This window comes from Labrus mixtus, chromosome 11, assembly GCF_963584025.1.
Source record: "Labrus mixtus chromosome 11, fLabMix1.1, whole genome shotgun sequence".
NCBI lineage: Eukaryota > Metazoa > Chordata > Actinopteri > Labriformes > Labridae > Labrus > Labrus mixtus.
In genome coordinates this window covers 21320234-21347211 of record NC_083622.1, presented here as the reverse complement: position 1 = coordinate 21347211, position 26978 = coordinate 21320234, and the positions used below count along the sequence as shown (strand labels likewise).

General features: G+C 39.8%; 2 protein-coding genes across 2 annotated transcripts in view; one reads left to right on the top strand and one right to left on the bottom strand.

The window, feature by feature from the left end:
* The window catches only part of spaca6 (sperm acrosome associated 6), a 30874-nt gene extending 16342 nt beyond the window's left edge, over nt 1-14532 (bottom strand). Inside the window, exons 1-3 of the mRNA XM_061049428.1 lie at nt 14509-14532; nt 13967-14234; nt 9978-10034 (exon numbers count right to left, since the gene is read on the bottom strand). Of these exons, the coding sequence (XP_060905411.1) occupies nt 9978-10034; nt 13967-14234; nt 14509-14532 (349 nt within the window). The remainder of the gene's footprint in view (nt 1-9977; nt 10035-13966; nt 14235-14508) is intronic.
* A 5978-nt stretch (nt 14533-20510) lies between these two features.
* si:dkey-79d12.5 (maternal B9.15 protein) lies at nt 20511-26178 on the top strand. The gene is made up of 5 exons (XM_061050836.1): nt 20511-20669; nt 23488-23665; nt 23764-23901; nt 24087-24426; nt 25057-26178. The coding sequence occupies exons 2-5, from the start codon at nt 23493-23495 to the stop codon at nt 25270-25272; spliced, it is 867 nt and encodes a 288-aa protein (XP_060906819.1). The 5' UTR covers nt 20511-20669; nt 23488-23492; the 3' UTR covers nt 25273-26178.
* Nucleotides 26179-26978: the final 800 nt, after the last annotated feature.

Here is a 26978-nt window from a genome sequence, read left to right as displayed (position 1 = left end):
TTATAAGTGGAGAAGAGTTTTTGGATATGTGCTCACAGATAACTATATTTCTAAAAGTTTTATTAAGAAAACTGATAAAATGAGCTACCCCTTTAGTTTAACAGTATGTTAGGAAATGGATGATTTTCAGAAACTAAATGGAGTTAAATCAAATGCTTGGTATCATTAGATTCAAAACAGCTTACATTTCAATAACATGTTCTTTGATTCAGGGTAAATCTAATAATATTTATTTTATGTGCTAAATTAAGAAGATATTGGGTTAAAGGCATGCAAGAAATGCGAAGACTCAGTGGCAGCAATTTAAGACAATATCTCCATGGAGCTCTACTGAAACATACAAATGGAAAACACTCCTAAAGGCTGATTGTAAAGACAGTGGATTTTCAACAAAGCTGTCCATTTTCTATTCAAGAGTAATGCTTCAAACTCTGTGAATGAGGGTAACGTCCTTATAATGTTTGTCGTCTTACACCAACACTGCTCTGCTGAAATATGCATGTGTTTTTCCCCAGGTGAGAGCACTCCTCTATCCTACACTAATCTGCTTTGGTCGACACCAGCCTCATATACCACGATGGCAAAATGAATGTTGCCATGGGAACCTTTTGCCTGGCAACCCCAACAGACTGGCAACTAGCCAAACTGTTGCTATGGCACAGCTGTCAATCTGCGTATGCTGGGATTGGTCGTGTCTGGCCTCTTGTAGCGCCTCCCTTTTTTGATTTCCAATCAAATGCACGATGGAAATTTTATCATGGGTTTTTAAAGCAGATGAGGTGTGCAAATGTGTGTGTTTGTGATGTTGTTGGCCATGTCTGCTAAGAAAAAAAAATCTACGTAATATTTTGTAGAACAACACAGAAACACAGAAACAGTCCTATTGAAAAGAAGCCCAATCTTCAAATATATCACCAATGTGTTTTGTATTTTGGCGTAAAAAGTAATTTTAGAAAAGTCATGCTGATTTTTGGATGTTATCTTTTCTACACACGCAGAGTGGCTTTGTAATATTTCAGCTTAGCTTTGTGCAAGCATTATAGAACTGTTTTTTTTATTTTTTTTTAGATAAACATGATTTGATCATTTTTAATTACCTGCTTAGATGACATTGTATCAAATAATTCAATGGTAACTATTACATTTCAGATAAATGAGTAAAGCTCCCTATAGTTCTCTTTCTCCCAAAGGTCTCAATAAGTCAGTGAGTGTGAGCGTGTGTGTTTGTATTTTTCCATGGCTACTCATTACAATCTTTTCATTGAGTCATTTGAGATAGAAGTAATGAATGAATTTAGTTAGTAAGGACACTTAAACGGAGCTACTCTGGCTGTCAAAATGTAACAAACCAAGAGAGCCCATTGACTGGTATACAAATAAATCAAATTAAAAAGTGAAAGTGTTGATTTTTTTCTGTTTAGGTTTTGTTTTAGTATTTTCATGTATGAAGCCACGTATGAAATGAAGCCAAAAACAAAATGTGAATCTCAGTTGTTCATTCTGATGTAATTTATGAACCGAAGCCATAAAAATGACAAAGATTCCTCAACTTGCTGACAGCTCTGAAGTGGTTGACATTTTCTTTTAATCTTATCATCTGCTTAAATGTAATTTGTCTAATTAGGATATACACACAAGGACTTTCCAAACGATAGAAATGCAACATTAATTACTGTGTGAAGGCCATCTAGATATAGTAAAGCTTTTAAAATGAGTTTGAAACACTTTAATAAAACAGGTCATTTGATCCTGTGATCGTGTGTCTGTGCCTATCAAAACTTTCTTTTTATGTGTATTAACTTACAGGTGTGTCTGTGAGAGTACGTTTATTATTGAAGATATATGGATGAGTGAAATTTAAAACCCAATAATGCTGTTCCCTTTGGATTAGTCCTTTATTAAAGTGCAGCTGGTAGTTCTTAGACATACAGCAGAGGCAGCACACATACAAACACACACAGTGGGTAAAGGGAGACCTCATGAAAAGAAAGACTGTTTAACCTGGAGGTCACAGGTTCAACCTCTGTAACAGCTGAAGTGTCAGTGGAAGGGTCCATGAAAGCTACTGACTTAGTCCTGAGCTGCTCAGCACAACAGCATCAACTACAAAGTGAAACACGCATGGCGGCTTTGTGATACTTTTGAAATAACTGGGAAAAACAACTTATGCACAGTGCACATAATAATTAGTTATTCACACACAGGAGGGCTTTTGTATTTCTGCTCTTTCTGTATGATTTTTTTTTAATGTTGGCATTTTGTTAAAACTAATTAAAAGCATATAAGGAAAATAGCCAGCATCACAATTGACTCGTTTAAAAGCTGCACTAAACTTTCTTACTGACTTTGCTACTTGAGTTCTGCCATATTACATGTTAGAATATTTACCGTATTCATGAAGATTGATCAGCATGGAACTCAGCCCTGTAAACACTTGCTGCTTGCATGTTTTCACGTGTTTCTGTAGGTATCAGGGGAAGATATTACTGGTGTCACCCAGCAACACACAAAATGTTATTCATGTCTATTTTCTTCTGTTTAGACAATCATTGGAGTTGCTGTTCAAACCTTTATATCTGAAAGAGATCTCAATGCACACATGCGTTCTGCAGTATGGACAAAGCAGTGCACCAGCTTGGAGTGCTAAGCCTCCTGCTCTGGGTTGATAAATATAACTTCAAAAGAAGCAGCCAAACAGCTTTAGCTGGCCGACTGCACAATGAGCATAATAACTCCCCGCCCCCTGGGAGCTCAAGCCTAGTTCATTTACCCCTGCAAAGCACTGCAATGTCTGCATGTGCACATGTGTCTTTGTTTCACAGCTAGCCTCTTGGAGGCTCCCCACCTTCTGCTGCGTACAGAGCGGATGTATGAGGGAAACCTTTTGGACCCCATTTTTACAGAGGAAATGCATCCCCCCTCCCTGTCCTCCCTCCTATTTGCCCCTCAAATGTAATGCCTGATTGACCACAGCACCCCTTAAAGAGGTCAAAGGGCAGACAAAACAGTCTGGTGTCATGGCAACCTGTGTGCCACCAACCAGAATGGGTAAGAATGAAAGGAGGGGGGTTGAATGAGCTGTCAGTTAAACCTCTAAGAACGCTGGATTGTGTTTAGACTAGTGCGTGTGCAACATAGAAACAGAAACACACACATAATGCACTTGTACTATGAAAGGCACACACCTTATTTATACTCCCGAGTAATTAAGCCAAATCCCTGCATGTACTGCAGTTAAGTGTCGTACCTATTAGAATTAGAATTCACGCTGCATATGTTGGGCATGTGCAAGTGCTTGTGCGTGTGTGTTGTTGGTGTGCATGGGACACACTCTTGTGCAAAAGGTTCTTTGTGACCGCTCGATGCAGTGGCAGCGTTTACGTGATGGAGGGGGTGGGGGGGGATAAATGGGAAGCAAATGCATTCAGATCAATATTAAGCTGAGAGCGGGGTGAGCAGGGTGGAGGGGGTAGAGTGGAAGGTGGTGAGTGGAGAGGGAGGGGCCTCTGATTAATCATTCCTGTATTGTTATTGACTTTCTGTTACAGGGGGTGAGTCAGACTCTGAATTATGTGTTTGTGCTATTTGTGTTTGTGCTATTTGTGTGGGTGTGTGTGTGCGTGTGTGTGTGTGTGTATTTATTGTATGGCGCACAAAGTCATCAATTACAGTCCTACACTTCCCAAAGGTTTGGCACAGTAGCGGGGTTAATCGTGCTGACTTCTTTTCTCATTTCTGAGTGCCTGTAAGTACAACTTTCAGGTGTGTTGATCTACATATTCAACACCAAAAAATGTATTATCAATGTTTCATTAAAGAGCTAATACCCTGCTCCATTTTGGAACAGGAACAGGGGAGCATAGAAGGCAGACAGGAAATCCCCAGCGAGGAGTTAATGAGGAACTCACGACCGAACAGACACAACAGAGAGGGAGGGAGAAATGGGAAGGGGGAGTGAGGCTGCTGGTGATGTAGGAGGGGAAATGCTGCCCTGACATCTGACCCTCCGACTGTGACCTTGTTCATTGTCAGCGAGGGCAAGGGATGGACACACCTGAGCATTGGCCATGTGCACAAACACACACACGCGCGCGCATGCACGCACACACACATATTTCAAAGGAGACTCTGAAGCTTTTACAATAAATCAAAAAACAAGCAATTCACAAACCAATCCTTACAAAATCTAATCCAATAAGCAAAAACGACGAAATGATTTTACACTAATGTCAGGCGTAACAGTTGACAGTGTTTTCCTCCAATTACGACCCTTTTAAAAACAGCAACTTGTCAGAGGACGGGCGGCTGAGCTAACTGAATGAAACCCCCATTCAGGGTTACCTTGAACTTGAACAATGAGTCTGGTGTTTGTGCTGGGGGCCACTTCCTGACCGTTCCATCCCTCTGTGGAAGCAACCAACCGCAGCCTCTCCTTTCATCTTACAGATGTGACCCTGACGACTTGCACTGACCAGAGAACAGCCGGTAACCACAGGACTTTACTTTCACCATCGTCTTCTGAATCTTGAACTGAAAAGTTTGCATGCTCTGATATCTTAAACACTGATGTGCTCTATGTTTATAGACCATCAACCAGTTGATTCTCTGCCGTTAGACTGAACAATTTGTTTTTACAAGCTGGAGCTGTGTGAGCCTTGAACCACAAGGTTCTTTTCCTAATGATTCACTCTTCTCTCTTTTCTACGCTGTCACCTTTCTTTCCCCCTCCATCTTAACTCCCTACCTGCATCTTCTGCTCCTCCTCCTCTGTCTGGCACCAGAGAGCTGGCACACCTTCATCACCTCTGCATAGCGTGTGTACTGTATCAAAAAAGCTTGATGAGACTTGTGAATGACATCAATATATTGCCAGAGGAGACCTAATGACACTTAAAAACACTTAGTCCAGAAACTCAAAGATGTTTTCAAGGTTTCAATCTATTATAATCTGAACTTTATTCAATCATTGATGTTATAGATTAAATCTTAAAAATGAACACGTCTCAGGTCTTTGATGTCACCGGTTAAAGAATCACTATGAGGTACCGTGACATAGATCAATAACACTCTCATGTCTCCAAATATCAAGATAACTCTAACTTGGCACTTAATCTGCAAAAAAGGAGTATGATTTCAAATTTAACTACATTTACCTTGCGGCACATATGGCTAGGCTAGCAGTTTCCATATGTTTCTAGTTTGTTTGATAAACTACGCTCACTGGATACTGGCTTTTATGTTATGTTCAATGGACATGTATAGGATTGGTTTTTAGGTATTTTTTATTCAACACTAGAAAGAACGCATATGAGTGAATCTTCCAATAATCAGATTTATTTTTACTGAGAATATTAATGGGACTAAGTCACATCAATGAGGTCAGAGATTGCAATTATCTTAAAATTGCCACCATAACTCTCTCCGCCGGCATATTTTTTATGAAGAAAACACAAATATTCTGAAGTTTCAGGTGATTACTTGAGAAACACTAATGTGAAAAATGATGTTCTGTTAATGCACATAGACTCCATTTAACTGGTCCTATAAGACTAGCTGTGTCAAATAAATCCGATGTTAAACTTTGACTTCACATTAAGAAAAAATCAAATTCAAATTTTGATTATTTAGTCTACGAAAGGATGTCTTCTATATCTCTGATTCTTGCCCTTGTTTTACCTCAACAAGAATGCTAATCCTGATTTCTGATATGTTACTGAAAACAGTCATTGTGTGGGCAGCTGGTGACTGTGTCCTGGTCCATACTTGATCTAACTCATGAGAGGATATAAATGGATAATGCCTGAAGACAGCAACAAAGCCCATTCCTCAGAAACCTGCTTCATAAATCATACATGACCGACATACAGACGAGGACACAGGGCGAGCAGAGCACTGTGCGAGAATCATCACACTCACTCACAGTTTCACTATCAAACTCTTTCTACCCAACCCCCAACTCCTGCAGCTCTTTAGCTGTCTGCGAGATATCTAAGGAAAAGAGAGAAGGCAGACGGCGAGGATCAAAACTTGAAACACATAGAAGATAAAGACGTGCATCAAGAGTGAGACAGACAACATGGAATTGAGATAGTTTGTCGAGGTAAGAAGCAATGCTGAGACCTACTAATGCAGAACTGAGGAATTCTCACTGCTGACTCCTAACACATTCCTGCAGCCTGCAAATATTAACCCCCACCTCACCACCTCGACCTCCATCTGAATGCACCAGGCAGCCACCTGGCCCCTGCATGAGGAAACCATTCATTGATATCAGCTCACTGACTGGGAGAGATTGGAAATCTGCAGTGGAAGAGGGAAAACTACAAAAAAAACCACACAAATAAATTTTATACTGGTACAGTTAAAATCTACACCAGGTTTTCACCAAAAGCGAACCTGTGGTCATTTGTTCACAGCTATCCTGTAACTAAATGTAGGAAAAATGCCCTGTCATGTTTGACCGTTTCATTAGACTAAAGATATAATAATTAAAAAGGCAAATTTTTTAGCTAATGTTTGGGAGCTTTTTGTTCTGCCTCTAAATCCCGCTCCTCAGTTGAGTGTGCAGAGGGACTTAAGGTTCATCAGTATTGTACTTGGAGTTGGTTTTTTATCAGAAACATTATTTGCCGAGTATTACTTGAATGCCTTCAGTGTCAAAGTACTGTGACCAACATATCTGCTGAAGAGTAGTTTTGAATTTGATTGAACTTGGCAGAAATATTTGGTGAGAAAGTTAGACACAGGGTCACTATATAAAGTATCACTAACATGTCTTATTCAGTGTTTCTGTATTTACTGGCTGAAATGAACGCTGATACAAATATATGTGTGATGTTCTAAAGGCCAATCTGTCTGTCTGGTGGATTTATCTGTGCATCTTTACCTTCTCTTATCTGTTTTCCATGGGCTGTGTTTTATATACTGAGTAATATCAAGTTGGAAAAAAATATTTCATCAGTGGTGGAAGAAGTATTTTGAAGTTGCAGCATCCACTTGAAAAAAATGTTCTGTTTCAAAATGATACCCATATAAAGGTTTAAGATAAAAAAAAAACATCCCAGAAAAGAAAAAAACAACACTTATGGACATTTTGTGAGTGACACATTTTAAGTATTTTCTTAAAACCATTACTTCAAAGCAATTGAGGTGATTTATGTTTGGTTAGTAATAAGGAAAAAGAAACCTTCATATAAATGTAGTACAACATTCAATCTTATCAAATCCATTCTTTCAACATTATACACTTGGCAGAGACAAAGCATCTGCACTAATCAACTATTTTACACTCAGCAACACCTTCACCCAGAGAATAGTCTTAAGACCTGTTCCTGCATGTGGAGCACAATACAAAAGCTTCTAAATAGGCAAAACTTTGTGTGACAGGGCGAAACCTTCTTAGCACTTTGCCTGTAATGCAGTGCAGCATTATCCAGATAGCGCTCTCTCAGCTCCAATCCAGTTTCAGCTCCCTGTCCTCGTGAAGACAGACTAACACTGATGCAACTGGAACAGAGAGTCCGATGGGAATCGCTCTCTCTCAGACCGTGAGAGAGCGCCAGTACATCCAAAGCAGTCACATGGTACAGCCATTTCTCCCCGCGCTGGGCGACGCCGCCTGTTGTGTGTGGCCCTTTTTGCCGTTTTTGTTTTCACACCGGGGCTACATAATTGATAGCTGAGGCCAAAGTAGGTTTGACAAAGTGAAAAACATGAATGGCTTTCTCTTCACTTTAAAGTTTAGATCAGCAGGTGACAGGTTGAAAAGGATTTAAATAACAGATACATTCTTAGTCACTACAATAAGCCATGGTAATCCAATATTTCTTACAAAGTATTCACTTTAGATACAAAGCAGCACTTCTGAGATGTGCTGAATGCCTCACATGCTTCAACTGCAGTAAGTGGCCTTCATTCATTCAATGTTTCTTAATCTCTATTTTCATTTGTTTGGGAAAATTCAATAAAACATGAAAGAAGAAGCTCAATATTGTATGTGCATAAACCACACATTCAAATTGTTGCATGTTAAACTTCATGTTCAATATTGAGTTAAACGTCACAAAAATGAACATCAGTTGAAAATGAAAGAAGTGGTTTGATACCAGAACAAAGTCTGTCATCTGTCAGGGGAATTTGAGCCACACGAGACATAAATACAGATTCTTCAGCTAAATTTGATGAGCACTGTAGATGCAAATGTGTTGTTGTTCAAGCTAAATAATGGCACATGTCCCCAGCAGGATAACATCATTGATTCAGCAATCAAGGTTAATATAGGCCTATTGTTTAGTTATTAGTGATCTTTAGCATAAGTGACAAAAACAATCACAGGTCCTTTACCCAATTTTGCACGTTTGCCCATGTGCTATGGTAGTAATTTGAATATTTTGGCTTTTAAAATAGTGTTTGGAGAAAATTCAGATATTTAGCAACTTCAACTTGGGTTACTGGAGCATTGTTTCCACTACGCTCTGACACAATAATCGATTTTTATCACCAAAACTATTTGCTGATTAACTCGTCATGTAAAAGGTCAGTGCATGTAAAAATTTAGTACATTTTGCATAATCATTATTTTGTGTATTTACTGTTTGATACATATCTCTTCATTGTGATGAGAGGATCTATCTTAAATAGCTGAGTCTAATGAGTTCGTTGTATTGGATTTAACTGCTCAAGGTGACTTCATCATCCAATTTCATCTTTAAGCTTCAAGACCCCATTCTCAAATTGTGATAAAATTAGTGCCAAAAAATGAGGACCAAAACGCAACCCAACATCTTTGTATTTGACAATTGCTATCATTTAAATTTGTGTTATCAAAAACTTTGATCTCAAATAATTAACAAAAAGAGTTTCAAATCAACCTTCTCTGTCAGCAGGCCTCTGCTTGACCCAACACCCTCAACTCCATCACCCAACCATCATCAAGGTCGCCTGTCTTGGACTTTGGTTCCAGTATCAAACCTGGAGTTAAACCTATAGTGAACAACATCCCCTTCCGAATGATGTATTATGGAAACTGGGGTATCTCTGTTGGTTTGTTTGTATGTTGAGGGCACAGAGACAGGAAGAAGCTATCTGGAGCGGCTTGTTGAGAACATGGACAGTATGAGGATGGATCACAGGTCCTCCAGTGCACATGTGAGGTACAACAGTGACTTGTCGATTTTAAACAATGGAGACGAGGCTGAGAGCAAACAGGACAGCAATGATGAAGAACAAAGCAGAAAGGTATTCAAAGCTGTATAGGTTATGTGTAAGTGCATGAATACATACACGTATGAGGTTTGGTCATGTACAGTGTACAAGGGACACATACTGAAAGCACTAACAAATAGTGAGGGGAAGAAGAGGGTGGGACGTGTCAATTCCAGAGCAGGGAGGATGATGGTCAAATATTTCAAATACTTTGTGTCATCTTTTTAACACTTTCGTGGCAACCAAAGCTAAAACCCCAACATTCACTCCCTGACTGAATATTCATTAATCGTAAAAATGTAAAAAAAAATAAAAACCTGTGATACACACTTACAATTGGCACAAAAGTGAGAGACCCGGCCCCGTTCTCCCTTCCCCTTCGTACCCAACAACTGGGCCTAAATAGCAGCCCGATTTTTTTGACTAACTCTCAGCTCGTTCAGCAAACATTACATTCCCTGTCAAGCAAATACAGTAGGCTACATAAAAGACATAGCTAGATGAAAGGAGAAGAACGGATATACATGGGAAAATGTTCCAGAGGGAGTGGGAGGAAGGAAAATGACTTTAGGTACACAAACCAACAGAGAGCATAGCAGAGCCAAACAGTGAAAACAAGAACACACAGGCAACAAAAGTGTAAAACACTAAGATCATGTATATACATCATTTCTTTTCTACCTTAATAACAGTTTAAGTAAAGTGTAAGATAATTCAAAAGCAATAAAGCTGATGTTTCAGAGGTCAGCCTCTCTCTCTCTTTTTTTTTTTACCTTTTCCCGCGTTTCTTCCTCGTTTCCAACTTGATTCCTCCTCTGTGTCCCCTCTTCCTCACTCTCAAGTTAGTGCCTCCCCTCTGGACTTGAAGCCTTGCATCTCTATTTCACTCCAGCCTCGTCACACTTTATCCGCTGTTGCCTCATTCTACTCTTCCTCAGACACCATTTCTCTTTTCTTCACCCCCCTAGGCTCAGGACTTTGAAGGGAAACATGCCTTATGGACGAAAGGATATCAGCAGCATGGGGTAACAGTACAGGATAAGTACTTTTTTCCTCTCAGTGTTGTGCTGGAGCTGTGCTGAACCGGTTCCACCTTACGCTACACGAAGAGCTGAGAACACGGAGAATGCAAGTGGAGGCATCAGTCACCGTATGTGTGTGTGTGTGTGTTAGTGTGCATGCATGCAGCAGGGTAGGAATGAAGGAGAGGAGAGGGAGGGACAGAGATTGAAAAAAAGGAAGGTGGGAGGGAAAAGGAGGAGTATACGTGGAGAGAGGCAAAGGGGAGGAGACATTTTTTCTCAGTTTTCCTGTTCAAATCTTTTTCAATCCCCCACTCTTTTTGTGAAATGATCCCCATACTGTCTCCGTGTACACATCTGCCTTGTCAATAGGTCATTATTCTGCTTTTCCACGACTGTTTTCCCCTTGTCAAATTCCCCTTTGTTAAAGCCAGCTGTGTCTTTAAGCCAGTGCACTTGAACTCAGAGAGTGCTTTCCTTCTCTGTGTACTTCCCCTTGCTGGCCCCTCAGCACACAGGAAAGAGACACAGCTTGTAGGAGAGAGAGAGAGAGAGAGAGAGAAAGAGAGAGAGAGAGCAGGACAGAGGGGCAAAAAGGGGCAGAGAGAGAGAAATGCAGATGGGGGAGGGGAGATGTTTGTAAATGGTGCTTCAAGGCTTTTAAAGACTTGGAAATCAGTTCAAGCAGTACATAAGATGTATAATGGTGGTTAGGCTAAATATTGAATTCGGAGTACAAGTTTCTACATCATTACTGAAGACTAGATCATTATTAAAGAAATGCTTAATGTGTTTGTCGGGAAGGTGAGAGAATAGACTGCTGCTGAAATATTGATTTGCGATATAAATTATGCCCGTGTGCCTGAAACATCATGAAAGCGTACAGCCGAGAAAGTGCAAGGTTAAGGTCAGACCATTAAGAAGAACTGCAAATATCTGCACAAAATCTCCATGGCAACCGCAGGTGAAATGTTTCATAATAAGACAAGCCTTTTGCATCGAGGGTCATAAAGTGGACTATTATATGAGCTCGTGCTTTTAACTGTTGCTCTATTTTTCATACAAAAGGAAAGCGAGTGGGCAGTCCGCTCACCTTGACTGATTTAATTGTTGAGACAGCAGAGGGGGAGACAGAGGGGGAGACAGAGGGGAGGCAGCAGCTACGGCAGGATTCGATTGCAGGCCAGCGGGGGCATGTGGTAAACTGAACCACCCGACGCCTCTCACAGCACAGCTTTGAATATGTTAAGTTGTTCTACGTACAAGTAGTCCCCAAGCATTTACAGAGTTTGCACAGTTGACTTTAAGTTCATTAAGACATCCAACATCAAAGTACCTGAAGGCCACTTCGATGTTAGATGTTTTAACTTAGAATAGAGTTTGGGGGAAAAAAGAGGGAGAGAAAAAAAGTTAAGTAGCCTACGAAACATAGTAAACTCAACAGGTAAGCACTCAAAGCTGTTATGGTTAACAATATTCTTTGACAAACCGAATTTCCCCCTGGGATTAATGAAATATTTCTGATTCTGATTCTGATTCAATATTTGATTGATCATGGCAAAAGACTAACACACGTTTTGATGAATCCATGTGAGCTACAGTAAATCAGCTTTATTTGCCAGGTATGCTTACACATTCAAGGGATTTGACTTTGATAAACTGTGCTCTCCATGTACAAAGGCGATGAAGGAGGTTAACTGGATAGGTTTTAAATGTAAGTGTTTAGTATCATATCATACCATCTTGTATTGTACCATACACTACTGTCCGGTCGGGTCTGGGCCGAACGTCTATCCTAACAGATGGAATGGAATCAAATCGATCATATTGTATCACATCATACTGTATGAAATGCAATGTTATCACATTTTATTGCATCGGGCTGTATTTTGTTGTATCATATTGTGTTTTATAGAGAACGACATCATTTATCATATTTGGACTAAACTTACTTTTTAAAGCTTTAGGCTGTTAGGTCAGCAAGACAGTCTTTAAATGTTTTTGTATGATTTTGAATGGTAATGTATGGTATGGTATGTTACTGTATATGGTATCACATCATACTGTATTGCTGTTTTTTTAATTGAATTTTATGTTCAGGAAAGCATCATTTAACAGACTTGATACATTTTTCCTTTGATACATTTTTTAAAGCAATGGTTACTGAGATCAGCAGGAGAGTCTTTATGTGTAAAGTGTAATATATTTTATTGTATCACATTGAATTGTATTGCAACATAATGTATTATAAGAATGAAAAATAAATGTATCTTTAAGTTTACATTATATACATTAGATATGTTTTACATAAGAGAGTGCCGTCAATTCCCAACTCAGTCTGCTTCTTTTGAAACTCAACAGCAGGCCTATTTCATGGGCACATTTGACTATTTCATGTACCTGATGTTTGTTTAATGTAATGTTTATATGACAATTATTGATTTATTGTTTACTTATACTATTCTTTAGTCCCTTCTGTATAGTAATGTTTATTCCTAATGCACTTAAAGGATGGTTAGAGCTTTAATGTATTTAATTTACACTGTGTTTGTTTAGACTGTAACCCTGAGAACCAAAGAAAGGGTTGAAATATAGGCAATTAAAAAGTCACCCTCCAAATTAAATCTAGTGAGAAATTACTTTCTTGCTGACCAAATCCTGTCCTGGCTTAGATCAAAAAGATATAAGGGTTGATGTAAGGCTGTCCTGTCTACAGAGAAAACAATGTTTGGGGGAAAATGTCAAAATGAAGTGCACATATAGCACCCTAACACTGCAGGACTTTCTGCAGAAATCTTTAAAAGGATGGAAGACTTCTTTAAGAGTTATTGAGAAATGAATAGTTGGTGATTGTCTAATTAAGATTTTTTTAATTTTATTTTAATCAGCATGTTGAAAATGTCTATGAGGGGTTCCAGTATTGACGTATCCTTTTCACGTTGTTTATTATTTTTAGTTACTTTCAAGTCGAACCAAAGTAAACGGTATTACAGCCTGTTTCTTGTGCCCTCATGTGGACAATATCAGTAATCAGGATTCACATATATCGAGACTATCTCTCCACCCTTTTACATAACATGACAGGCCAAGTGTTGGAGCTGAGGCGGGTTTTGAGCTTCGTGACAGACTTTTGAATCTTGCTTATCCTTCACAAAATCAAACGCATGAGTTCTCAAGAAATGCACCCCCTGTACAGTGTGTGCCAATCAAGACATGAGCGTATCAGACCAATTCATTTTCTTAACCAGTAAACGTGTTTATTTCTGCCAAAAAAAAATGGCTTTTTTGAATGGGTATGGATGTGACTTTCGTCGCTTCTGCACAAACTGCAGGATTTTGCATCGGCTTCATTTTTCAACACCCGAGGTTGCCAGTTAGGTGGGACGCTGGCAGTCCCCTCCAAAAGATAAGTATAGCAAGCCAATGGGATATTTTCTTGTAGCTTGTGGAGTTTCCATACCTTTGGAGGATAGGTGTGATAAAGGTGTGCTGTGTTTGGAAAATCAACATGCACTATTCTTGATATCATCTAGGGAGGGCCCTCAGTAAAGTATGGATTGTTTCTCAATACTAGCACATACTAGAGGAGCCCGTTATTGCGCCATTGCAGTTAATCAAGCAGATTCCCTTCTTTCTGTGTTATTGTAGGGGGAGATGACGAGATTGGCTGACACCACAAGCAGGTTGCCCTTTTGTGAGGCCCGCAGTGCTTCAGCCTTATTTTTGTCCCATTTCCTCACCCTCTCCGGTGGTCGGCATAGATGATAAAGAGACAGTGGAGCCCGTTGATGTTGTAACTGTCTTTTCCTCTAAGGACGATAACCTGTCCTGTGGGCAACAGATGCAAGGGGCACTAGCCAGCTGTTTTGATATGGTCATCGGTAGGGCAACCAGGGTGTCGGATATCGCCCTTCCTGAGGACCTCATGGCCTCCACTTCTAGGTACAAGGCTGATGTTGGGACATGCCCAGCGTCGTTGCAGGTACCCCTCCTGTCTGTTTTACGGGCCTTGATGGGCCAACAATTTCCCTCACAAAAAGCAAGGCACAAGTGGTCTTCATCATGCAGAACAGTTTCTAAAATGCATAATAGAAAGCAAGTCTTCTGTGTGGGACCCTCCCCTCGTTGGATCAGAGGTTGAGCAGTGGCAGTTTTTTTTGTGCCCAGTTAAGACCTTAACAGAGTACACCTGGTTAACAATGGCCATCATGGAGTCTGATCAGCTCTTCATCTGCTCTAACCTTGGGCATTTGGTTGGACCCTTAAGTTGCAACCATCTCACTTGGTTGAGGATGCTATCCAGCATGTTCCAAAAAGTGTGTGCTCTTGGGTTTTTCTGCCCCATACGAATTGGGGCACACAAAGTGTGGCTGCCTCGTGGGTAGCTTCCACACAGTCAAGTCCACACTTCCTGGGTTCTACTATCTCAATTTGGCCAGCCCCTCCTCTGGTAGCGGCCAACCCCTCCTTTGTGTAGGGTGTACCTCATCGGTAGACAAGGGTGCCTCCTTGGTCAGTCTGGCGGCTGCAGGTTGCCCCAAGTGGCCTCTCTGTTCATGGGCTGGTGGATGCTTTGACCCGTGTTTTTGGATAGGCCCTGCGCCTTGCGGACCAACTAAAGCAGCCCCTCTGCCTATCAGGTGTGGTTCTTGCAGCCTGCAGGGCCTTACCCTTCTTGGCACATTAACAGTGCACATTGGTGTAATGGATTTTGGGCGCCAGCATAGGTGCTTTATAGATGAGCTGTGGGGCGTGACCAGGCAAGCCGGAATGTCTTAAAGTAATATCCACAGATTCTGAGCAGGGGGTTATATCCCGTACATGTAATGTATCTGGGTGGAGAGATAAACCCTTCACCCACAGAACCAAGGCTACAATGTAATCCTACATTAACATGAAATAAAAAAATACATTCAAATCTTTTTCAATCATATATGTCTTGCATTTACTGCGCCCAACCTTTGTGCCAATATCTGGCCTGACAATAACAAATTCCGACGTTATCCTTAATGGTATAGTGGATTTTTTTTAATTTCTTGTCTACGGTTATCGTGCACTTGAGGGCATGTACTAATTTTGCAACTAATGAAATGCTTTATTCAATCTGTAGTCACACCCACATTTACACTTAACTATTACATTCATAGTCTGAAGCGTATAGGACCTACCAGCAGATTAAAATTCCTTGGTTGCTAAAGCATTTGGTTTTCCTGCACCTCGCCTTTCTCAAGGAGTTTCAATTCCCAGAAATATTTTCCCCAATTTAAAGAAAGTCCAAAATCTGGAAACTGATGTATATTAGATAGTGTTGTAGTCAAGACCACACTAACCGAGACCAAGACATACCTGAGACCAGAATGCTCAGAAACCAAGACAAAACCAAGACATTTAGGGATCGACTGAGTCAAGACTGAGACCAAGGCAGGGTGAGACTGAGACGAGACCAAGACCATAAATATCAATGAAAAATCTTGTGTGCAGCAGGCATGTCACTCACTTAGACCATAACATCGGAAAGGTTGCAGCCGTAACCGGGGAATCAAAATGTAATTATGAATGGATTGAAGTTATTCGGTCTTTTAGAAAGGGGCGTTTTCTTCTAATCACAGTAATAATGAGGAAAAATAGCCTGTCAGTTGTGGTCTTGACCAGTCTTTAAATAGAATCTGGAGTCCGCCCAGTCGGAGACCTACAGTACTACTTATTCAACACATTTATCCATCCGTTCTGTTTTTACAGTAAATGTGTAAATATGATTAATAAAATAGCACTCTTCCAGCCATTTAAGGGAAACTTCTTGTCGATATTGGCCTTAAAGCTGACATTGGTTTGACAACAAGGTGAAGAGTGATCTATGCTCAAACTTTAAACTAGTGGAATAAAATGTTTTCAACCTTATCTACTAACTCTTGGTGAGCTCAGACCCCAAGTTGAAAACCTCTGCCAAATAAATATTCAAGGATAATATGTAGACCATTTTTGACAACTCAGAACGACGGTCTCCCATAATTTGACAACATCCTAATTGAGCATTAGAATAAATGTTAGATAGATAGAGACGGATGAATGTGATAACACTGATCCTAAAATGCAATTGGATATAAGGAAATGGGGCACAGATGGCCTAGTAGTTAGGTCACGCCCCATGTACGGAGTTTATATTCCTCCAAGCAGGCCGCCCGGGCTCACTCATATCCCACATGGCATTTATATACTATGTATGTGTATATATATATATACATATAGCCTACATATATATATGTATATATATATATATATATATATATATATAGCCTATATAACCTACTAAAAATATGTAAAATGTTCTTAAATTGCCTCTGTCTTGTTAGTGTGATTTGACGACAAGGCGCCAATCTGAGAAAAGCGAACTTTTTCAATCTAAAACAGGGCACTGCTCTAATGCATTGCAAATACAAATAGGTATCGACCCACTCTGTAGAGGAGAGAGGGAGAGGAGGGAGGGAGGGAGATGGGTGGATGATAAAGGTCATAGGAGGTGTGTGCTGCATTCGTTCATACCTTTTGCCGAGAGTCAAACACAAGTCCCATACTTAACCGCATTTGTGTGGGGGATAGAGGATGGAGACAGTCAGGATGCCACGAGACACACTCCTCTCTCTTGCAAGCAGACAAACTGTTCCCCAAGCCCAAGGACAGCCATTACCTGAGGGGGGAGAGAGAGGCGGCATGTGTGTGAGGGGAAGAGATGCTTATACTAGCGCTGATCTTGAAAGGGCCTGGCCGATCGATGGCATTAAGCTCCCTGCGAAAGAGAGAAATCAATATGTTTTTAAAGGCGAAGCAGACTGCATGTGGTGTATGCGTGTGGGCTTCATTGATACCACCAGACATGTTCAGGGAGAACTGCTCCTGAAAAAGAATGATCACATTTTGAGGTCAAGTGGTTTTGTTTACAATACTTATCTACAAAAAAATGACACTTATGAGAGCTATATACCTAAAAAGTGTGTTTGTATCCAAGTTTGGGTTTACATTGTTTACAGCAGAATACTGGTCAGTGCATTGCAAACAGTCTGATAGATACTGACAGGAATTGCTTACAGAAGTTCTTCACAAGAAGACTGAGTGGGAAGGAGGTCAACAACAGCAGAAGAAAAAGAACGAAAGGGAGAATAAAACTAAGGAGGCCATTTAATATCCATCAATAGTCAAACACTGCTAATCAATACCAAAGACACCCACTCTTGAACACGTCTTCTTCTCTCATCCCACTCAGGGCTTCAATTCTCTATAGCTCTCTTTATCTAGCTCTCTCATACACACTCACAGCAATAATTTACTCTTGACTTGGCATCTGGGACAGGGAGAGTGATCTACTAGAGGCAGAAGAAAAGAGGAAATCCAGATCTGACACAGTGTCCTCAGTGTACCTGCACTGATACTAACACAAACCACTGTAGCTGTTAAATAAATCAGTGTTTAAGAGAAAAAGAAACATGGTACTGAAAGTAGTAATAAAGAGAACAAACTCAAGGGGGATAGGAGATCCGAGAGAAACCACTGCATACAGAATACAGATCAAGATAACGACTTGTTCCTTTAACATTTTTAACTGACTTAAATGTTTTATTTCTTCTTGTGTAGCAGCCGTATGAAGCTCAGGAAGTTCTGGCAAAAGTCCTAAAAAAAAAAAAAATTCAATTCAATAAAATTGTAGTAAATATTTGACAAAAACACAAATCAAAGTAGTGTAATAAGGATAGAGAGAGCAGTGCTTTTTGTCTACTTTGTTAGAGAGCAATGTGCTGCAGAAACATGCAACCAACACTTTGAACTGGATGAAATCTAAGAAAAGAACCCAGCCTGCCCTCTAGTGGTCATGGGGAACGACATAAATTCATCATACTTGTTAATTGCTAAAAAGCCATAAAGAATATTAACTCAAGCACTGTACTAAAGTGGGCGTACAGTTCTGAGGGCTTCTGTTTTTTAATTGGATGAGTGGATTTACTCTATACTTAGATTCCCCTTTGATTTAAGACAAAATACTTACAGCTTTACTCAGCACATTATGATTTTAAATAAACACACATGTGCAGTTGTGTTGCTGAGATTTGCTGGTATTATTACTTCATTCATGTTAAACACAATCATTTATTGTTCGTTATGGCTGGACTTATGTGGTCAGAGGAGCACTGTGTGTAATACAGAACTACTGAAGTATTTATTTGAAAAACCTAAGCACTGATAAATTGAAATATGATCACTAGGCCTGTGCTAAAAAAAGGAGCATATACCAGAGATACATTCTGAGACATTATGGGAATTGTTAAACCACCAAATCTTTGAAGTTATAGTGTTTATTTTTACTGTGAAAAACAAAACTGTAAGGTGCCCTAGCAGCCAAAGGACATGACACATTAAAAGTAGTTGTGGTATTCCCCTATGTACATTATGAACTGTCTTGGTCATTATGAACATTTCATGGTCATTTTACCTCTCTGACTCTAAGTGAATCTGAAAGTAAGTGTAAGGACTTTGACTTATAAAGGAGACTTTCGTGTTGTTGTATTAAAACATTAACTTTCACTTTAACAAACTAAGGGGAATACAACTAAACATTTGAATAGACGTTTAAGGAGTTAACCATGGAGCTACTGTCTAAATAAATGATTTAGGCACTTCATAAGAGGATAGCACATAAATCTCTAATCATTTATTGCTTTATGATTTTTTTTGTCTTAAGATAAATCAGCACACCTTTTGGGTTGCCAGTCTGTGAAATAGCCCTTGAATTAAAATAAATAAATAAATAAATTACTAAACAGGAGAAAAACATTCCATTGGGCAGAACATAAATTAAAGATGATATGAAAGGTCCATATAATTGATTACCAACATTTAAAACTGCATTACTTCTATTCTAATGATGGGTAGTGTCGAAGTAAATGTACAAAAATGTTGTAACCAACTTGAATACAGTTTCAATTAACTTAAAAGTCACTTTCTTATTAACAGTATTTTCTTCTTGAAAGGCTTATTTCTATACATAACATGAAACAATATCCTAAAAACATGTTATCATTGTATTGAATCCCATATAATCAGCCTACACACATTCAGTGTAGAGGGATTTCTGTCACTTATAGACATTACTATCATCATTTTCATTGTGAAATAGGCTACTATTCATCATAGAATTGAAATACGTTCACATACCAATGCATCAACATTTAGGCTATAGCCTACTAGTTCACAGTAAAATGTTACAGATACGTGTCTGTTTTGATAGGCCTACTGCAAACAACTGTTTTTGCTTAAAGGTGCACTATATGGAGCTTAGGTAGTGAAATTTGAAAGTTGGAGAAGTGAAAAAATTCTATAGCCTACTATATATTCTGAATCAAATAGCCTACACAAACTTTATTCAATGGAAAAATGGGTCCCTGAAACCCTGTTTGGAGCTAAAAGCTACCAGAGTTATGGTTTCACTGTTACAGGCCCCCCACCACAACTTCTCGGTAGCATTTTATCTTCTAACAGTGTTCCAGGGACCAAATCTTCCTCTGAGGACAGTTTGTGTATCGTTAACATATAACACTGTACATTTCTCCAACTTGCACATTTCTCTACCAAAAGTAGGCTACATTAAATACAAACTTTTAATGAAGGGCCTCAGTGCGGGTGTAGACTAATATGATAGTTTTACATTGGCTTTATGTCGCCTGAATTGTAATTTAAACTGTCATGGCCACCAAAAAGATGTTCTTATTAGCTTTGAACTAACAGCCAGGCATTTCAAATATCATCTGCAACCATTGATTGAGTTATCAGTTTCAGCACATGTTCATATAGGTAGGCCAATACGTTTTTAAAGCGTGCCTTGCTAGAAAATGGCCACAATTGGTAGACTACGTATAGACAATTAGGTCACCATACCTCACTGTTTTCTATCACACATTGTCAAGACTTTGACAAAAATAGCCTCTGTGCGAGGTAAACTTGGACATAAACACAGTTATTATATGATTACATCAAATGTCATCATGGGATAGTACAATTAGCCTTTGTGTGAACGAACAACACCAGACCTACTGTAGTAGTAGTAGTAGTAGTAGTAGTAGTAGTGGTGGTAGTAGGAGGAGGAGGAGATAATACTTACAGTGAAATCCTCCACTCAGCTGTTTACCTTGACTGCCCATATTTGGGTCGGGCGGGGTTGTCGCTCCGGAGGGGAGCCAGTCAGCTCTTGCTCACGTCGCTGAGTAAAGGAAGTGAGTCACGCTGACGGTAATGTTACGTCTCTGTTGCAGCAGCACCGAGAAAAGATCGGAGAACAAGGAAGCAACATGTGCTGACCATAATAACTCCAACACATCACACATCACCAGCACAGCCAGGAAAGCACGAAGACACAGCGAGCCGAGCACAATCATCGCCGAGTCACACTGTTTTAAAACTGTAAGTAGCCTACTATTTCGTTTTTCTTATTTTGTAGAATTTTATGAGAATTTTGTTTTACATTAAGCTTGTTCTAGCGCACTCTTATTGGTTAATATGTCGATGTTGTGTTTATAACGCTTTAAATAATCACTGGTTTGTTGGTAAACATTTGAAGTGTGTCATTGTCTTTGTTGTCTAAGTTTAATTTGGATGCTTTATTGTTGTTTCACTCGTTAAACGTGTGGGTCAAAGTGGTTGTTTGACCTTATGTGAAAAGTTGTTCATACCAACCTTTTATAGCCTAAATATTGTGGTTTGAACACAGTGTAACACAATGGCGCTAAATTACCTTTATTAACTTGGAAAAACTCGAGAAGTCATCTTCCTTTATCGAAATTGCACTGAACACTTTTAACTTCTTATTTCCACCGGGGGGTTTCCGCTCTGTCACAAACCAGAAAGCGACATTTCCAGTAGCCTGTGCAATATGCCGAGTGACGTTTCCTTTATCAAAGAACACAGAAAGAAACTGAAAAGTGGAGAGTAAAGTCAGCTATTCTTTGGTCGTGAGTCTTTTTTTCTTCTTCTCTCTGTATTGATTGGATATACATGAGCAGCTACACACCAACACGTGTCCTCTCCTTGGGTCACACACGGTTAAGTCTTTGTTGTGTCTCATTTGTTGCACGCAGGCGTGAAAACAAGTTTCGTTGTCACCCACAGTGAATATAGACGAAACTAAGACAGAGGACCTCAAAGGGGTCCTAAATCATCACATGTGATTGCCTGTCAATCACATTTTCCAGCTTTCTAAGTCATGATAAAAGGCCTATAACAACAACAAAATGATAGGCTAAATGACACACAAAAGAAATGATCTGCTACTTTTTTCCTCAATGAGCCCAAATACAGGTACAGTCATAATGTGTAGGTTAGGTTAGACAGCTGTGACTATTCATAGTCTGCAAACAGGTTAAGTTGTTGTCTGTCTGCACACATCCAATACAAACATTATGGCAGTCAGGGATAATGGCAGTAGGTCACTGTTCGGAAAACATGGTGTTCAGATTTGCTGGGAGCTTTCTAAGGCCGTCACTGAACCCCCTGATTAGATTAAAGAAAGATACACTTACGGGTGAAGTAATCGGAGTAAACAAACATCATTACTATCTAGAAATATTTCTCATTATGATGCAAGCTGGTTGTAAACATGACTCTTAACCACTATCTTTATCAGTATACATTATACTCGCTCAGATGAAAATACATGGGATGTTAAATTTTCATTGAACTGGACACAAGACCTGAAACCACTTCAGATTTTATAATGCAGAAAATCACAAAAATATCTTCAAATCACTGATTTCCCCTTCTTATATATTTACATGATGTTTTACCTAAGTCATCTATAATAGCTTTCTTTTGGTGTATTTGTTAGTTGTTGGTAGCTTGTAATTATGGCTTTTAAAAAACATTTTATTGACCAGCTCTATTAATTAAGAATAGGTCAAAAATATCTTCAAATACATTTACATGAGTTGCAACCTTGGTTTATATTTTTTTAAGAAACTGGCTGCACGTAACTTTGATTTTGTTTACAAAAGCTGATCATTGAAGATCAAGAGGAAAAGGGAAACAGAACATTTATCATTCACTGTCCTGGAAACCCAGAAATACGATATAGACTGAAAGCTCAGTCAGTCAGCTAAAACACTTTGTTTGTGTTGAATTCCTGTTGCCTCTGTTCGTGTTGAAGTTGGAGGAGTTCAAGTACAAAACAACTTTAACATTCTTAACAGTTGCGGGAGAAATTTGAAAAATGGAAAACTGACCAGAAAAACCTGTGTTCTCGTCTGTGTGTCAGGCAGCGTGACACTGTGCAGGTCAGCATGACACAAGATTCACAACCTCTCGCTGGTGGAGACTGTAGGATCAAAATGCTTATTATCTCAGTTGAAGAAGCCAAGTGTTGAGAAATGACATGAGAAATACACATACATTTGGACCCCGTTTGCAGAATATCAAACCTTTTTGTCTGATCATAAAGCTGTTATAATAAGGATCCCACAGTTAAGTTCATGGAAAATATAGACTATTTGTTAACGGTCAAAAGTTACTTCTACTTCATTTGCGAGTTGTGTGTCATATCCCCGTCACTTCTCTAAGAGCGTATGCTGTGGCTATGTCTAGCAGGGCAAACAACAATTTTCTCACCAAACACATTACACAGGATGAAGATACAGTGGTGTGTTTAAATCCAGAATAACAAATCACTATCAAGCCTAGAAGTTCAAAGCACGACTCTCTCTTGCAGGGCCATCAGCAGCATGTTGGCACGCTGAGCGATAAAAGTTTGTATTACCTTGGTTTTTACTGAACACGCTCTTCTCTCTGGTCAGGCTGACCCAAACAGAAGTGCTATCAGAGGATAAACTGTGTGATGACATCATTGATTTGCATTTGAAAATAGCTACATAGCAACACACCAGCGCTAGTTTGCATCTTGTTTGCCTGAATACAAACTCTAGCCTTTTGTTATCTGTGAGCCATGCCCTGTAGCTGTAAAATGCCTGGCACTCTCAATACACAGCTTCGCTGAAGGTTATAAAAATAGAAAGCTCAGGGACAACTGCACAGAGAAGTGCTGCTATCACCCCACTCCCTCCTGCCAGCTCACTGAAGGGAAGTCAGTCTGTAACCCAAATCTTAAATCACTCTACTTCTCTATATGTTGTTTTAAAAAAAAAGGAATGCCATATTTGTGATTTCCCAGAAACCAAAATGACCTTGCTGGCTGCTGACCTCAAGTTAATTGTTTAATCATTTCTTCTTGCAGTCATAATGAAAAGAGAGATAAAGGCTGGAGTCGACTTCCTCAAGCGCCTGGTATTGGCTCGTGGCAAGCTTGATGAAGCCAAGGTAGAATTGTTTGCTGAGAAGCTTCAGAAACTCTTGTGTGACAAATATGAAGACCACTGGTATCCTGACTACCCCAGCAAAGGCCAAGCCTACAGGTACAGTTATCAAAAAGTCATTTCTGTAATCTGTAAAATTGATGGCGTAAACCCATGGATTGCAGAGTAACCAATCTTTAATGCTTAAACCCTCACAGGTGTATCCGGTTAAATAACGGAGGACCCTGTGATAAAGAGGTCCTGAAGGCATGCGAGGAGAGTGAGCTCACACACAATGAGCTCGGCCTTCCACATGAGATCACACTGTGGATCGACCCACTGGAGGTGTTTGCAAGGTGAGTCACCGGCTGGTCTGCTGAGTCGGAGGCAGGGAATGTAACAGACAGACACGCTTTAACAACAAAGAAGAACTTCTCAGTCTAGTATTCTGTGAAATGACAAAGTGCAAAGCAGGACTATTTGTGGCAATTGAATTAGAAATAAACTGTGTTGTTTGGTAATAATCCGCTTATCTTTACAGAGCTGGGGAGAACAGCAGGCCCTTTGAAATAGCCTCATTTGATGAGGACGACACGGCGTGTGTGAAGGGAGAACATGATGACTCCTCAGTGGCATCTATAAACCTGGACACGTCAGACTACCATTCTGCTACCTCTTCAGATTGTGGCTCCACTACCTCGAGTGACACAGAGGAGGAGGCAAAAGAAGGCGAGACAGGGAGAGAGCAAAAAAAAGAGACGGACGAGGTTGTGAAGAAGAATGAGGCGGCAGAAGACGACCCCTACCCCATAGTGATGGTGCCTAGGGTTCGGAAACGGAACGGAGATGGACCAAATAAGGTCAAATACGTCAGAAATATGGTAATTATTGTCACCTAACACTTAAGGGCTGAGGCATGGAATATTCTTCATTGATCTTAAAGAAATAAATTAATGTGTATTTTTCAAATAGCCAAAATCCTGATGTAACTTATTGCTCCTAGCTGTAGAAAGTCAGTGTGTCCAAAAGCTATGATATGTCAGTGAGCCATGCTGATGCAGTGTCGTGCGTGTCCCTCCCACATTCACCATCCTTCTGCTGTTATACTTCTGCAGATTCAATCAAATTAATCTGCAGAAGAAACGGGGCACAACAAATTGACTTGTGTTTGAGTTACGGTTGCTATAAAACAAGGTACCAGCTGATTTGAGAACTGAGCCTGAAGAAAACAATGAAGTGTAATATTTGTGACCAGCTTCTACAGATTTCTGTCAGAAACGGATGCATGGTCCACAGAGAGGGTAGGGCAGTCTGAAAGAACGACGTGTGGATTATTGATTTAGGTCTTTATATGATGTGTGTCAACAGTGTGATAAAGTTTCAGCATTGCATGTTCTACAAAGGAAAGAACCATTGATTCCTCTTGTATGCAGTATTTTACCAGTCATGCTGGAAGCTCTTCACCTTCCCCTCCTGATCTCTCATGCTCCTTCCAATCTCTCTCTGTTCAGCTCCCTGCTAGCCTCCAGTACTTCTACCAGCCTGCACCAGTCTGGCCTCAGTACAAGAAGGGTGCTCCCATGTTTCTGAACTCGGTGTGCGTGCCTCCAGCGCCGCCTCCTCCTCCACCGCAGCAGGTATTTGGCTACTACATCCTGCCCCAGCCGTCTCCACAGTTCATCCTGCCTCAAGCTGCCCTGCAGCCGTGGGGGGCTGTGAAGGGTTAGACCATCCAGGAAGTTTTAGGTGAAGATGGATTTGAGCAATACAAAGATCCTTCAACTGAGCCATTCCATGTCTGATCTCAGCTGTGTCAGAGTTTAACGTTGGCCAAAAAAAGGAGAGCTGAAGGTTATGCCTCGCACAACTTCTTATAATTGTTTTTTTTCCTGTTTCACAGTTTGTTTTTTTTAGAACCCATCAAGTCCGCACTGCTTGTTATTTGTTAATTTGGTTTACAGTAAGACTGACTGACTCAGGAACTCTTAGAAATATCTTCAAAGCCAAACAAATGTCTATTCAGGGGTTTTATCTCTTATTATAGCAATCTTTGTATGTTTTCTCACATATTAAGGGTCCTAAAGTGTAAACATCATAGCTAATCAATGTAAAATGATATTCAGGGTTTTAATCTAATGTAGCTAGAGTGATGATATCTGTATATTAAGAAATATATTTTTTACTAAACATATTGTAAATAACAACTTAGACACCATAGACTGATGCACACTTTCTAACCTTGCGGTTTTGTCATTGTTGTAATTTATATGGCCACAACTGGATGGCAATCACCTCACAGCTTATATTTGAACTTTTGATGAAATTGTATATATATATTTTCATTACAGTGGCAGCTGTGTATCCAACTTCATGGATCACAAACATGTTTTTGGATAGCCTTAAGTCTTTCTGCTGTAAAGTGAATCCGTTAAACAGCTTCCTTAGAGCTGTGTTTTTAAGGCTGTAAATAATTTTGCTTCACCAGAAATACGCTACAGCTATAGAAAACGTGAATGGATGTTTCACCCTCTGATTTTTATCTGCTTTTATTTTTTTGTTTGTGGAATGATATTGATTTTTGTTTTATGTCAATGCAACTTGCAGATTATTAAATCAACACAAGCCTGAAATGATCACTTGTGTCCTCTTGTCTTATTTGCTGTCTGTTTGTGGCAAACTCCTTCAAGAGGCAGAACGCTCCACTTAATGTCACGGAGCAGTAATCACCGTCACACTTTGAGCTCTCAGGATGCTGCAGCTGAAGGACTCCTGTACGCTCTGTGCGTCATCAGCTCAAGGTCATGACGCTGTTCCTTCTGAAGGACGTGGGGACAGAGTTTGTACTCTGTACCTAACTCCCTTTTAGGCCTGTGGAGGGTTTGCAGGAAATGAAGGAAGTATTGGCAACTCAACTGAATACGTCTAACTACGGAGTCATTTGCAGCAGTTAGGCAGCAAGGACACGCTATAAAGAGAGTGTGCATATTTACATTGATAAATATTCTCAAAAGGCCTTACTCACATTTGAAATAAGATGACTGAAATGTGAAGGCCAGTACAATGTATGCAGACCTTGACTTATGTTTTGAATAGGCAGCAACAAGTCGATGGTTGACAGTTCAGCCACGAGAGGTCACTGTGGTGCTGTTTTGGAACTCAACACCGTTGCAGTAGGTTACCAATACATGAATACACATAGGTGATAGTTTGTGCACTATTATTTGAATCACATACATTTTCTTATCTTGTTTGACCTTGACCATAAAAAAATCAACTTACTAGCTCTTACTCTTACTCTTGCAAATGTCGTAGTCCTTTTTTATATTTAACATTTTTTTCTGAGATTGTATAGTGCAAAAGAAACGTTGTGGCAGACAGAGTCATTCTCCAAAAATAATAAGCCATGATACAAATAGAGTAGCCTACACAGCCG

Bases quoted from the DNA above. Each gene is read 5' to 3' on its own strand.
- si:dkey-79d12.5 (XM_061050836.1), top strand. From the start codon at position 23,493: ATGAAAAGAGAGATAAAGGCTGGAGTCGACTTCCTCAAGCGCCTGGTA. The intron at 23,666-23,763 runs GTACAGTTATCA...AAACCCTCACAG, and splicing joins AGCAAAGGCCAAGCCTACAG to GTGTATCCGGTTAAATAACG. The intron at 23,902-24,086 runs GTGAGTCACCGG...TTATCTTTACAG, and splicing joins CCACTGGAGGTGTTTGCAAG to AGCTGGGGAGAACAGCAGGC.